At 44.3% G+C, this 14737-nt stretch overlaps 1 protein-coding gene across 2 annotated transcripts in view; it reads right to left on the bottom strand.

Annotated features, from left to right (window-relative positions):
* The window catches only part of LOC147886544 (calcium uptake protein, mitochondrial-like), a 94970-nt gene that overhangs the window by 16561 nt on the left and 63672 nt on the right, over positions 1–14737 (bottom strand). Inside the window, exon 6 of one of the 2 annotated variants that reach the window (XM_087395513.1) lies at positions 13617–13793. The exons of the other annotated variant lie outside the window; for it this stretch is intronic. Within the exon in view, the coding sequence (XP_087251639.1) occupies positions 13617–13793 (177 nt within the window). The remainder of the gene's footprint in view (positions 1–13616; positions 13794–14737) is intronic. 2 annotated transcript variants of the gene reach the window in all.

The following is a 14737-nucleotide window of genomic DNA, read 5'->3' as shown; positions in this document are numbered from 1 at the left end:
CTTTTCTTGCAAAAAAAAAAAAAATCTGAAAACTATCCCAATGAGGCGCTCTGGAGGGCCTCCAACCTCTACTACTGAGCTGAAACCTCCGGGCATTTCTGACTATATAGCGAAACAAGGGGAAGATATTCTCTCGATGCCCCTCATCGATCCGTGGGATCAAGTTTTGACAGTGGTCCCACAGAGCTTGAGCAAACAGCTAGAGGCGTCATTCATTGATGAGGCTCAAAGAGGCCTTCCCACCCCATAAGTGCCTTGGGGAGGATGGCACGACCCCAGCTTTCTATTGGAGTATTTGGGAGCTCATACTCACCCAGTGCCATGAGATCTTTGACTTGGGCTCACTTCCTCAGTCCTTGAGCCCAGGTTGGATTTGCTTGATGCTGAGGGGGAAAAACATTCTCCAGTGAAGACCGATCACCCTCTTGGATGCTGCATACAAGATCCTAGCTAAGGTCTTGAGTTTGCGGTTGAGAGACCCCAGCTCTTTGACATCATTCGCGCCACGCAGATCAATTTCGTTCAGGAGTGTAGCATCCTAGATCACCTTTTTGGAGGCAGTGGATTGAGCCAGGGAGCCAAGGAGGAGTCGCAACCTCTAGCTATCCTTCTCTTGGATGGGAGCGCACTATGCGCAAATTGGGCTTTTAAAACAAATGCATCATAGCTCTTTATGCAGGGAGCTCTAGCCAGGTGCATATTGGTGGTACACGAGAGAGGCCTTTTCTCTTTCCTACTTGGTACGACAGGGCGGCTCCCTTCCTTTTCTAAATTTCCCCCCCCATGAAAAAGACTTCACCCGCGAGAGCAAGCTCAAATTGGAAATACAACATGCAAAGCATGAAATAAGGCCTCAAAAATGGCCGAAAATCAGGTAGGAAAACTCCAAGGCTAAGGCTGAAAATGCCACCGCGGACCTATAGAGCACTCCGAGAAGAAAGGGGAGTCTCTCCATTCCCTAAGGAATGGAGGCTGAAAATGCAACCTCAACCCTAAAGAAGACTCGGAGAAGAACACAGATCCTCTCCAAACTCTGGAAAAAAAATCTCTCCTGACTGTAGCTGCTCTAGAGGATCCTTGCATGCTAGCCCAAATGGCCATCAGTGGCCATCAATGTGTGTATAGTATCAGTCCATATACTGGCCATAGATTGGGAAGAATGAACCTGTGTGAACCCTCCATCGCCTCCGTATAATAGCCAAAGTTTGAGAGGGGTGGACCTAGGAATGGTCTAGGGCCTCTGTGCATCTGCCTCTCCATATATGCCATGTGGAAATGCTAGCCAGAGTCTCCCAAGAGGAATCCACCGAAGCATGTACCCCTTTAAAAGATAAGGCTGGTACATCGTCTAAAGGACATGACTCTACTAAGTGTTGCCGAATCGAGAAAGCAGAAGAAGAGTCATGTCTCTTGTAAAATACATGAGGACCTGAAAGGGAAAGCCAAGCAACTAAACCCCAGGTCATGAAGAAAGGGTGATGGAAAAAGGTGCTGAAAATCCTAGCAATCCCTTTCCATATAATTCTCGCCTATCTAAAGTCCCAAAAGCAATGCACAATTGATTCCACCACGCAGTGGCAGTGACAACACGTAGAGTCCGCCTCAAACATGGACCTCCACAAATTAATTGCAATCCCACCATGAATAGAAAGCGAAACAAATAGAGTGATTTTCTATTCCTGTGGCATTTCTTTTTTTTTTTTTTTCAAGAAAGAGACTTCTATTAAGTAAGAGAAAAAACCCGCGAGAGCAAGCTCAAAAACTTTCTGCACATCAGCAAAAATGTAACAATTATCCCAATGAGGAGCTCTAGAGGGTCTCGAACCTCTGCAAATTGATCTGAAACGACGAAACCGCCTAGCATTACTTACCGTGTAATGAAAGAAGGGGAGGCCCTTCTCTCGATTTCCTTCATCGATCCATTCCCACTCTCCTGGGTCCCACTGCAAACACTTTATTGGGGCCCCACCACAAAGTCACAATCTCCATGAACCCAGGTCAAGGAAGTGGGTCAGAATCTAGGTACCACTGAGAATCCAATTAATTCTGAGCTTATCACACAACAAGTCAACCAACTAACTCCTAAATCCAGGCCCTTTATCACTTACCAATTCCAGAGGCATTCCAAATCTACAACATATATCTTCATATATGAACTTGCTCACTTGTTTAGCATTGACTGAAGCAACTGCCCGTGCTTCTGCCCATCTCGAAAGATACTCTACCGCAGTGAGAATGTAACACTTACCTCCTGAAGTCATGGGAAGTGGACCGATTGCATCAATCCCCCACTTCTCGAATATGTTGTATGCTATGATGAGATTTCTCAACTCTGGATGTAATACTCTTCTTCCCATCTGTTGGCATTGTAAACAGGATCTGCACCAATGCTTTATATCTCTCTGTAAGATTCTTCATTAATTCAGCCATTTCATGAATTTCATCCTTCATTGATCCCTCTTTCTTTTCTTCTGGCCTTACTGGCTCAATTACATTCTGCACAGGCATCTCCATAACAGAAGGAACAACGGGCACGCCATACTCCAACTGAATTATCCTTCTTTGCTTCCTCTCTTTCTCCTTAGCCACTCTCAGGGCTTCCTCAAAAGTTGGCAGGTCCTTCACCTCAACCTTCACCCGTATCTCAGGCTTTAATCCTGCAATAAATCTATCCTTCTTTATGACACGAGGTGGTACTTCTGGCAAAAGAATGGACTGCCATTTATTCCACATGACCATAAATCTACTCACATAATCATCCACAGTTTGGTCTTTCCTTTGATACAAAGCACATAACTCCCTCCATACTCCATTTGCATCCCTGGTACATGCAAACCGTGCTAAAAAACCACTTCTTACCTCTCCATAAGTGAGATTCCTGCATTCTCCTTGCTCATTTTGAAAACTGGCCTGAAATTCCTGCAACCATGTACGGGCTTCTCCCATCAAGCAAAAAAATAAAATTTGCAGCAACACTTCGGGTGCATTTCTGTCTTTTATGAGAGCTGTGAACTCCATACTCTCAATAAACTTTTCGGGGTCTTCATTGGGTAAACCATAAAATCTTGCAAATTCTTGAGCCATTTTCCAAGATCACTGAGTACTCCTTGACTTGGGTGGACTTTCACTCACCAAAACAAAGACTCTCCCCAGCAGGATCGCCAACACAATGATGTGGAAAAAAAAGAAACACAGGACTGTCCTCAGACAAACACAAAATGACTCAGTACTTTACTGCTGACCCCATACAATCATATCCACTTCTTCAGAATCCAACTCTAGAGACAAAATCATATCTTCGGGACTTCTCCAGGATAAGTACTGTAATGTGGTAGCTCTCAAGGTGGAGCTTATGCACCAACTTTCAGAGCGGGTATCCAGAGCACACAAGTAACAAGTCAACCTCCCACACAATCTGACTAGAACACACCCAGACTCTTTAAAAGAGGGGAAAGCCTACACAGCCCGAAACAGACTGAACTCATAACTGAACTTCCCAAAAAAAAAAAAAAAAACTCAGAAAAAAAAAAAAAACAGTCAGCCTCAGAATACCACGGATCCACAGCCCACTGCTCATTGGCCAGCTAGACCCCCAAGCTCACAAGCTGTTCACAAGAGGAACTGGCGGGTACCATCATCTAAAAATCTGTAAGTACATTCACCGCACAAGCAGCCGTACAATTATACGTACAACAGCAGGCCCATACAACCACACAGTAATCCGTACAGTCTGCATTTAATGACGATCGTCCTCCGTACAGCTCGTAGAAGACATCTTTAATAACTCGTATGTGCCCGTTCAGCCTGCAATCAAGGCACCGTACTACCAGCCCGTACCAATCAACAATTACACCGTACAATCTCGTACTACAGACCGTACAAAGCCCACGCTTCAGATTCCGTACCAGCCCATACTGCTCATAGGCGCTCACCCTTCGCTTATGCACACGCTCACAGTCCCTTTCATCTACGGAATCCCTCTCCTACAATGTAGCCCTTCAATCAACACCGCTGTGATCCTTGCGCTGCTCTCTCCTCTTCACTCTAGGAGCCTCCCACCATCGACAGCTCGTCCGCTCTTCACAGACTCCTCCTTTGCTATCTCCTGCCTCTTCTCCTTTATCCAAGCCCAAGACTCCACGTACCATGCTTGCTCATCAACCAGAAGCTTCCCTCTTCTATTACGTAGCCACATGTATGAGCACGATGCCTTCTCAATCAGTCCAACCACCTCAGCCTGATAATCTGCCACCTCACTAGTGACATTTTACCACTCTCAAGACATTTCCCCCAAATCACATTAAATGCACATTTTGGACCTTTAGTCACACAATTCCCACACACATTAGCATGCACATTAAAGCTTGCATGCTCCCCCATATACACACATGAAAAGCCCCTTGACATGGGCACCAGAACACATCAAATTCCCATAACATATAAGACCACAGTGACTCAGGAAAATATAAAAAAACCCTTCATGACTTGACTTTACATGATCCCAAAAACATTCACTTGACCACACACTGGATACCCTTGCTCTGGAGGTCTGGTACAACCACATTGCATTTCATCATTTCCCTAATAAGTCCCTGCAAAAAAACTTTTAGTCTTTCAAGTTCAAAATAAAAAGGTCTTTTACATGTGCAGCCAGTTACATTGGCTTATTCACACACAACCCGCAAATTAACACTATCATGTGTTCAGTGTCTACCCTCATGCACAATCTATGTGGAGAAAAATATATACAGATTTTATCCTATCACCGTCTCAACCAAATCTACTGCTGGATCCTTCCTGCACAACTGCACTTCATCTGAGATGACTTACTACTTGCAATTTACGGTCCCTGGCGCTTTCTGAAAGCTTTCAAGAATCCGACAGAAGAGGCAAGGCCTCTCTCCCATCTTGATCACTTCATATAATGTGACTAACCTAGTGGTCTGTCATGCTCATTGAGTATCCAGTCATTCCACATGACTGGTTGTCTATCAATCTCTTTCAGAGAAACTGGAGGAATTCTCCGAATAGTATTTCTGAAGCTGCTCCAAGATTTCAGAATGGCCGCCATAAGAGGAGAGGAAGGATACCTGAGGGGGGTTGAAGTAAAAATCCAGCTGGTGCTACCCATCCAATCCCAACCTGAAGAAGGAGTACATGCCTGTATGCTTTGAATAAAGAAATCATTCAAGCTCTTGCCTAGGCAAAAGTTCCCTTACCACAAACTTACAAAGTAATGCCCTGCATCGCAAGATTGGGTCTATGGTATTGAAACCTTCTTTTGTATGAAGGATCAATGTCTCCCAAGACACCCTAGCCACAATATCAGTGGTGCCATCTAGCCCGTTCACAAAAAAATCCTATAGTTCTCTTGAGCTGAGTGATGGAATCCTTAGAGCTGCACCAACAAGAGACAACATACCATGCCGTGGCCAGCAAAACCTGGTTAACAACCACCACCCTGGAAGCCAAGTCCAATTCGGCTGAACGCCCAAAGAGGAGTTTCCTCTGGATGCTTTCCAACACTGGAGCAAATTGCTATGAAGAAGTGATACCTCTGCCGACCTGGCATCCTAGATATCTGATGGGAACACCCCTCTGAATCTAAGTAGAACCAAAATCAGCCCCCCAATCAGGGGTGTCCTCATCATCACAAGCCATTGGATTTGTTCTGATTAATGTGTGCACCAACTGCCATACAAAACAAATTCAAGGCTGCCCTGAAATAAATGAGCATCTGAGGAGTGGCAACCCAAAAAACAGCAGTATCATCCAACAACTCATAGTCTATCAATTCCTCATTATGTCTTAGGGGAAGCTTCAGCCCAAAAATATCAGCTTGTGATCTGAGAAAAATTCTCATAGCTTCAACCACAAAGAGAAGAAGAGAAGGGGAGAGAGGGCATCCCTGATGATTGATCTGGAAAATTGAAATCTCTCTCCCCTTATTCCTCTCATAACTTCCTGGCTGATCTGTACAAAGAGGAGACCCCTCTATGCTCTGGGCTTGCATTTGCTGATCCGATGAAGGATACCCCGTAGGAAGTCTCAATCTATTATGTCATAGGCTTTCTCAAAATCCAGAGTAGAATGGCTAAATTCTGCCCACTTTGCATAGCCCAATCCAAAGCTTCCCAAAAAGAAAAAATATTATAAAAAATGATTCTTCCATGCATGAAGCCCGTTTGTTTGTCATGGATGAGGTCCGAAAGAAAGGGATGCAACCATAAGCTAATCGCTTCCGCCAAGGTGCCCAAGAGAGTGATAGGTCTCCACTGTGGCACCAAATTTCTGCAACCCCCCTTTAGAATGAGATGGATGAGACCCTTTGTGCAAGTGATCCAGGCATAGTACCAAAGTCCCAAACACCCTACAAGGCTGAGGTAATGTGATCCCCGATCTCATCCCAACTAGAGATAAAGACTACTGGGGAAGTCCCATCTGAACTTGGGTACTTGGGTGTGAAGATAGTGGGAGAGAGGGAAGGAGTCTAACTTGAGGCTTTCTCACAAGCACAATGGGGGAATACACACAAAGGTGGAGGCTGAAAACAGTTTTCCTCTTCTTAGTTGTGAAAGCCAAAAGAACTCTAGTACAAAGAAATAGAAGAACCCTATATGTGGGTCTCAAACCAAGCTCAACTAACTAAGGTGGCATACTAACTGAGCCACGAACTAGTGTAGATAAGGATAGCTGTCATCCACCAGCTATTATTCGTGTTGGGCGGTGTACCAACCGCATCTGTAGCTAACAAGTCGGTGACATAAATACACAACGGTCACCCTGGCATATCGCGAGTGGAGCTCGATATCTCAACACTCCCCCTCGAGCTCAATCCCAATTCCTACACACCAAGCAGGTCTCTGAACTTGCGCAGCTTCTCTGCGCCCAATGCTTTCGTGAATATGTCAGCTACCTGATCCTCTGTGCTAACATAAACTAGATCAATAAGACCTAGTAAAACCTTCTCCCGCACATAGTGATAATGCACCTCAATGTGCTTTGTTCTAGCATGAAAGACTGGGTTCTTTGCCAAGTGTATGCTGCTCATGTTGTCACAATAAATGACAACTGGCCCATCTGTAGACTGATGCATATCATAGAGTAGCTTATGCAACCAAGCTACCTCACATGCAGCCATTGCTACACCCCTGTACTCAGCCTCTGTGCTTGACAAGGCAACTGTAGGCTGTTTCTTGCTGCTCCAAGTGACTGCAGCACTCCCAAAAGAGAACACATATCCACTGGTAGATCGTCTATCAGAAATACTACCAGCCCAATCAGCATCAGTGTATCCATGCAACTGTATCTGAACCCCAGCCTCATAAAATAGTCCATACTGCAATATGGACTTCACATACCTGAGTATGCGTCTAGCCGCATCCAAATGCGGTTTCCTTGGAGCCTGCATAAACTGACTTACCAACCCAACAGCATAGCTCAAATCTGGCCTGGTAATAGTCATGTAAATCAAACTTCCTACTATGCGTCTGTACATAGTAGGGTCTTCCAGAAGCTCACCTGCATCTGCGCTCAGCTTCACATTCTGCTCCAAAGGAACTGAAATAGGCTTACAGCCTGTCATCCCATATTTGGACAGCATGTCCAATCCATACTGCCTCTGCAAGAGCTGTATCCCACTTGGTGATCTAATCACCTAAATGCCCAAGAAATAACGCAGCTCTCCCAAATCCTTCATCTCAAACTTCTGCCTCAATAGCATTTCCACATGAAGGATATCTTCATCACTATCACCTGTGATGATCAAATCATCAACATAAATGACAAGCAGCATAATCCCTTTCTCTGTTTTTCTCACATAGAGTGAGAAATCTGCCTTGGAAATCTGAAAGCCAATAGTGACAAGATACTGTCCTATCTTGTCAGACCATGCTCTAGGTGCTTGCTTCAAGCCATACAAGGCTTTCTTCAACCTGCAAACAAACTCAGGATGAATAGCATGAACATAACCTGCTGGCTGCTCCATAAAGACCTCTTCTTGCAAATCACCATGCAAGAAGGCATTCTTTACATCCATCTGATGTAAAGACCATCCCTTTGATGCGGCCATAGCAATGGCTGCTCTTACGGTTGCCATCCTTGCAACCGGGCTGAAAGTTTCTTCATAATCAATGCCATATGTCTGTGCATACCCCTTGACAACTAATCTTGCCTTGTATCTATTCACAGAACCATCTGCATTGTGCTTGATCTTATAAACCCACTTACAGCCAATTGCATTCTTGTCTTTAGGCAAAGGCACCAATTCCCATGTAGCATTTTCATCCAAGGCATCCATTTCTTCATCCATGGCTTTCTCCCATTTTTCATTTCCCATGGCTTGCTCAAAAGAAGTGGGTTCTGATTCCTGTATCACTTTGACCATATAGGCATAGTGAATGGCTGTAAATCCATCATATTTCAGCCTATCCACAGGATACCTAACCCTGGTAGACCTACGCAAAATAGGCTCACTTCTAGGTGCTCTCAAAACATCCCTGGTCTTCCTTACTCCAGGTGTAACAACAGAAGGAATACCCAACTCATCATCAATGCTCTGTTCTAAGCCACTGGATTCACCATCCACACAAGAGTGACCTGCATTCACATCAAGCATGGGCTGATCTACCTTCTCTTTTCCTTTTCGAGATACCTGCATACCACTCTCTGCATTGCGTTGAGGAGATTCTCCTGATCTCAATCTGCCTGTCCATGGCGAAGTATGTGAACCAGTGCTAGACGACACTGCAGGTCCACTGATATTTTGTGATTGCTGCTGTGAATTCTGTGCAGCATTACCATTTTGTGCATCTACATCAATCATCACATTTACTGGTTTATACCAGCTGCTCATCTCATCAAAAACAACATCTCTGCTCACTGTAAACTTACGAGTAGAAGGGTTATAGCATCTATACCCTTTCTGCTGCAGAGAATAACCAATAAAGACGCACTTCTCAGCTTTTGGATCCAACTTGGACCTCAACTCATCTGGCACATGGACATAGGCAATGCAACCAAAAATTTTCAAATGAGAAATATCTGGTTTCCTACTAGTATTCATCTCCTCTGGCGTCATGCCATGTATTGCTGCAGTGGGAGTCCTGTTCATTATATAAACTGCTGTAGCAACTGCTTCAGCCCAATAATAATCTGGTAGATCTTTTTCATTTAGCATAGCCCGAGATACCTCTCCAATATGCCTGTTTTTCCTTTCTGCAATTCCATTTTGCTGTGGGGTATGACTGCATGAATATTGCTGCTTTATACCATGCTCCTGCAAGAACCTTGCAAACTCATTTGAGAGGTACTCTCCCCCTCCATCTGACCTTAGGCATTTTATTTGCAGGCCTGTTTCTTTTTCAACCATAGCTTTGAAAGCTTTGAAGTGCCCAAACACTTCACTTTTCTTTTTCATAAAATACATCCAAAGTTTTCTGCTGAAGTCATCAATAAATGTGACAAAATAGTGACAGCCACCAATAGATGCAGCTTTAGTAGTCCACACATCAGAGTGGATTAATTCCAATGGCTTTTTACTCTCTTGAACATGCCTAGGAAAAGGTTTCCTTGCCTGTTTCCCAAATTGACAGGCTTCACAAACCTTGTGAATTTCTGCAACCTTGAATTTAGGCAATCCTGCAACAATATTTTGGGCTTGCATTGATTTAAGTCGCTGTATATTAACATGACCAATGCGTTTGTGCCAAATATCAATATCTGCAACTACACCGGTCCCATGTGTAAACATTGCTGCACTCAATTCAGGCATGTCCGCATCCAACGTAAACATCCTGCCCTTCTTCTTTCCTTTTGCTATCAAGCGACCATTATTTTTCATATCCTCAACAAAGCATCCATGAGGATTAAATCTGACCTGCAAGCCCTGCTCAACCATCTGACCAACAGAAACCAGGTTCTTGGTGATGTTCGGGACATGAAATACATCAGACAAGTATTTCTTTTTCCCATCCTGCATAGACAAGGGAATTTTGCCAATCTGCACAATAGGAAGTGCAGTATCATCACCAGTCTCCACAAATCCTGGTTTTTCCATTTTCCTTGCATCCTGCATCCATTCAGCATGACCTGTCATGTGGTTTGACGCACCTGAGTCAACATACCACACATCATTGCTTTCTTCTGCACTTGTCACAGAATTTGTCATATGCTGCACCATAAACAAATGCTAATTTCTGTCATCACCCTGTCTACTAGAGGATGCATAATTGCCTTGCTGCAATTTTCCATTCATAATGTCATTCTGCTTTTTGTAGCAGTCTTTAGCCATATGCCCCATTTTACCACAGTAGTAGCATTCAACATTGCTGTTTGCATTTTGGCCTCTCTGCCATCCACCACGACCTCTTTGGCTCCCCCTGCCTCTAGAGTTACCACGTCCTCCTGCATAGGACTGGTTTTCTTGCATTTGCTGCATATTCTGATTTCTACCACAGCCTGCAGATCAGCCTCCTCTACCTCTGCCTCTACCTCTGCCAGCATTTGAGTAGAAGACAGTTTCTTTTGAAGTTCCTGCTGAAGAAGATGCACCACCATTTCTCTGCTCTTCAGAAATTAGAAGAGCAATCAACTCCTCAAAATCAGGAAATTTTTCACGGACGGCAATGGATGTCCGGAACTGTGCATAATCCTTTCCTAGACCATTCAAGGTCACAAAAACTAAATCGTCATCATCCACTGGCGACCCAATGGAAGCAAGTGCATCCGCAATTTTCTTCACCTTCATGTGGTAGTCATTGATGCTCATATTTTCTCTCTGCACATTGTGCAGCTCCTGCTTGAGCTGCATTTTCCTGGCTTGCGTATTTGTGCTGTACATTTTTGCCAAAGTATCCCATGCCTCCTTTGGCGTACTTGCATCCTGAATATGCACAATCATGGAGTCCGAAATACTGATAGACAGCCAGTACATAACTTTCCTGGCTCTCTCATGCCATCCTTTAAATGCCTGCATTTCCTATTGATTGAGAACATTAGGAAGAACAGGTTCTTCTTCATTTCCTGTAATGAACTCCCAATAGCCTTTTCCCATAAGGAAATTCGTCATTCTAAACTTCCATGCCTGGAAGTTGTTCTTGTCAAGCTTTTCAGTGACAATCTGTGAAAGAGAATCAGATGCCATTTCAGAACACTGCAAAATATTCTGTCACTGCAAAAAACACAGCTTTTGCCTCACACGGGTAGATCTGTAAAACTGACGAAAGTGGTATTTCACCACACAGTCACTTCCTAGTGACGATTTTGCATCAACAGGCAACAAGCATGAATCTGCAACTCCCAATATCTCTGCACACAGGCATACGATGCAATTTCTGCGGCAACTTTTCACCGACTAGCCGAGCAGTGGTCGCACAGCCAAAACAGGGCCTTTTTTCTGAGTGCCTGCGAAGAACTTCCGCCTTCAAAACAGGCCCCGCAGCATATACTGCACTCTCGCCACACCGCGAAGGGCGTCTCAATTTGAGACAATGCACTCTTGCACTTCTGGCTGTGCTACCTGCAGAGATTTGCTCCCAAACTCGAAATAGGAAAGCAACACTGGTCCTCTTACCAGGACACCGCGAACTTGGTTTGCTTTCTTGAGCTCCTTACCACGAACAAGGCTCTGATACCATGTGAAGATAGTGGGAGAGAGGGAAGGAGTCTCACTTGAGGCTTTCTCACAAGCACAATGGGGGAATACACACAAAGGTGGAGGCTGAAAACAGTTTTCTTCTTCTTAGTTGTGAAAGCCAAAAGAACTCTAGTACAAAGAAATAGAAGAACCCTATATGTGGGTCTCAAACCAAACTCAACTAACTAAGGTGGCATACTAACTGAGCCACGAACTAGTGTAGATAAGGATAGCTGTCATCCAGCTATTATTCGTGGGCGGTGTACCAACCGCATCTGTAGCTAACAAGTCGGTGACATAAATACACAACGGTCACCCTGGCATATTGCGAGTGGAGCTCGATATCTCAACATTGGGCACTTGCCCTTGTGAAGAGCAAGTAAAGCAATCCCGAATTCCATATTGGTGAAAGGTGCATCTAGAGAGATCCTCATATCCCATTTTACGAATTGTGGAATTTGCTGCCAATCTGAACCCTGGCATCATCTCTGGCAGGCGTGTCAAAATATGATGTGAGAAGGGACACATAAAAACTAGTAGCTATGCGCATGATGGCATCTAGATCAATCTACGAAACCCCATCTGAGTCAATGAGCCGAGTGAAAATCTCTCTACTATGTCTCACGCCATGAGTATAGAACAAATGCTTATTGAATGTACCACCCACTTGAGTCCAAAAGGACTATCATCCATTAAAGGCATTCTCCACTCTCTGATCTATCAATGTTGAAGAGGCCCTTGCTGTAGAGACCAAGGCATCCATATGCAACAAGAGTGGATGAGCACCAATAGTGAATGACAAGGCTGAATGACAAGGCACTAAGCGAACAGCCTTGACGAACATATCGAACCAAGGTCCAAGAAGAAGAGAGGGCATCATACAAAAGGCAAGGTACTTGGCCGTCTTCATAAAGCCAGCAAACCACATTTAGCATTTCGGGTCCCAATCCAACCAAGCCACAACATCTAGAATGAAATCCCATCGAATGGTGTCAAATTCTTCTCAATATCCACATGCATTATAAAGACATATTCCTATGTATTTAGCACATTCAAGTTCAATGAAGCATTGGCTGGGGGGGGGAAGGGATTAGGGAAGGCATGGAGTGGAGCGGAGGGAAGTGGAGGCAGTGGAGTAGGCAGGTGAAGAGGAAGAGGGGGGAGGGGGATATAACGGCCATACAAGTTATATACACATATGTACAGATTATATGGTTGAGGGAGGGATGGGTGTGAGGAGTGGGTGGGTGAGGGGGTGTTGTATGAATGTATGGGTTGATTCCTGAAAGAGGAGAGGAAAAGGGGCTAGGGTGAAGAATGATGAGGTGTCGTAGAGGGGGCGGGGGGGCGAGGGCAAGGTTGCTATCAAGGGAAGCTAGCGGCAGGACAGGCTAGAGTAGATCAAGGCAACACGGCATAGGAAGTAGCAACAGCTCCACGATGTCCTCTCACTAGCGTTCTCTTTGGTTAAGGGCCATTATTTGCAATCCATTAGCATGCACTATTGGTGAGTCTAGGTAGTAATAGTTAACCAATATAGCACCTGTTCATAGTTGCAGAAGTATGTTTCACTCAAAGATTCCCCTGTCATTATCAAAGTGCTAAAATAATGCACTACAGTCGCTGGGATAGAAAATGGGAAGTACATCTCAAAATTTCATTTTAATTAACAAAGAGGATCCCAATTGGGTGTAGAAGAGGTTCATATGTTTGAGAAAACAATCCCCAATGTTTTCCCCATAAGCTTGTCAATGTCATCTTGCCTCAAATACTTTTTCCACACAGGTGCCCACTCCTCACCCCATTCAAACCAAGAAAATACATGAGGATAATGCATTTCAATTTCAAGCACTTTTGTTGTTCCCTTCCACAATAGATATCACATTTCCACATGCATTAGTAAGGCTTAGATCCTTTGATGTTGCAAATGCTACTCAATAGAAGCCATTAAAGAGGGGGAATCAAATGTGGAATCACCAACCTCAAAAGACACTCGACAATTTTTAAAAGAGGCTTCCTTTCCAAGAGCATCCACACAATCAAGATAATGATTGATATGAGATAAATCTGCAGCAGCAACCATAGATAGTCCAAAATCTTTGGCGGAAATCGTTCCCTGGTCCCAATAGTCGTAGTGTGAAAACTCAAGACGGATTATCTTTGCAAACAACAAAGGGTAAGTATTTGAACTTACAAGTTCTCTCTCTCTCTCTCTCTCTTCCCCCCTCCCATCAGTTCAGGATTGAGACAGGGAGAGCCATACGTACACCTAGAGAGCAATGGATTTGCAGAATGTCCACATTGGATGAGGTGGAGACAGAGGAGCATTTCCTCTGTATTGCCCAATTTATTATGAGATCCGAGGAAGATACCACTGTCTCAACCTCTTGCATGTCACATAGTGTGCATATGCGCCTCTCCTTGGGTAACCGCTCTTCTCTGCCGCTCTCGATACGAAGGCGACAACGCTCTATTGCTGACCTCATGCCTCCACTTCCACAGCCTCATCCATCCTGATGTCCTCCTACTAATGATGATGATGACGACGGTTATGATGATATCGACGATGATGCTGAGATTGATTGATATATACAGTCGAGATGTGACTATGTTGTAGTTAGCATTTAGTACTACCATTTTGCATTTTTTGCATTCTGCATTGGTGTGGATGCTCGTTTAGTAGCTCCACTACCACAGCTCATTGTATCAGGTTTTTCATAGTCTCATAGACCCATCGGTCTTCCAAAAACTTTAATAAACTTTCTCTCTCTCTCTCTCTCTCTCTCTCTCTCTCTCTCTCTCTCTCTCACACCCAACCTATTGGTTGAGACTGTATTATACATTTCGAAGGGAAAGTGTTATGCCAATACATGGACTACCTACGCATTTCTAGGACACCAATACCAAGTCTCTTCTATTTAATTTGTTGGTCCACGAAATCGGAATGTATGATAGTCCCTTTTGGGGGATAGACACATCTGGGATAGATTGGTTCTGCATAGAGAGACTTCAGGTTCCGGATCTTGCTCAGATGATCCAACACAACAAGCCATTGGTACCACATCAAATCGTAGTAGCAGAGTTTGTGGCTACCTCTCTACA

Source organism: Dipteris shenzhenensis, chromosome 24, assembly GCF_047967505.1.
Source record: "Dipteris shenzhenensis isolate YYH24624 ecotype China chromosome 24, Dip_SZ_1.0, whole genome shotgun sequence".
Lineage (NCBI taxonomy): Eukaryota > Viridiplantae > Streptophyta > Polypodiopsida > Gleicheniales > Dipteridaceae > Dipteris > Dipteris shenzhenensis.
This window is presented reverse-complemented; position numbering and strand designations above follow the sequence as displayed.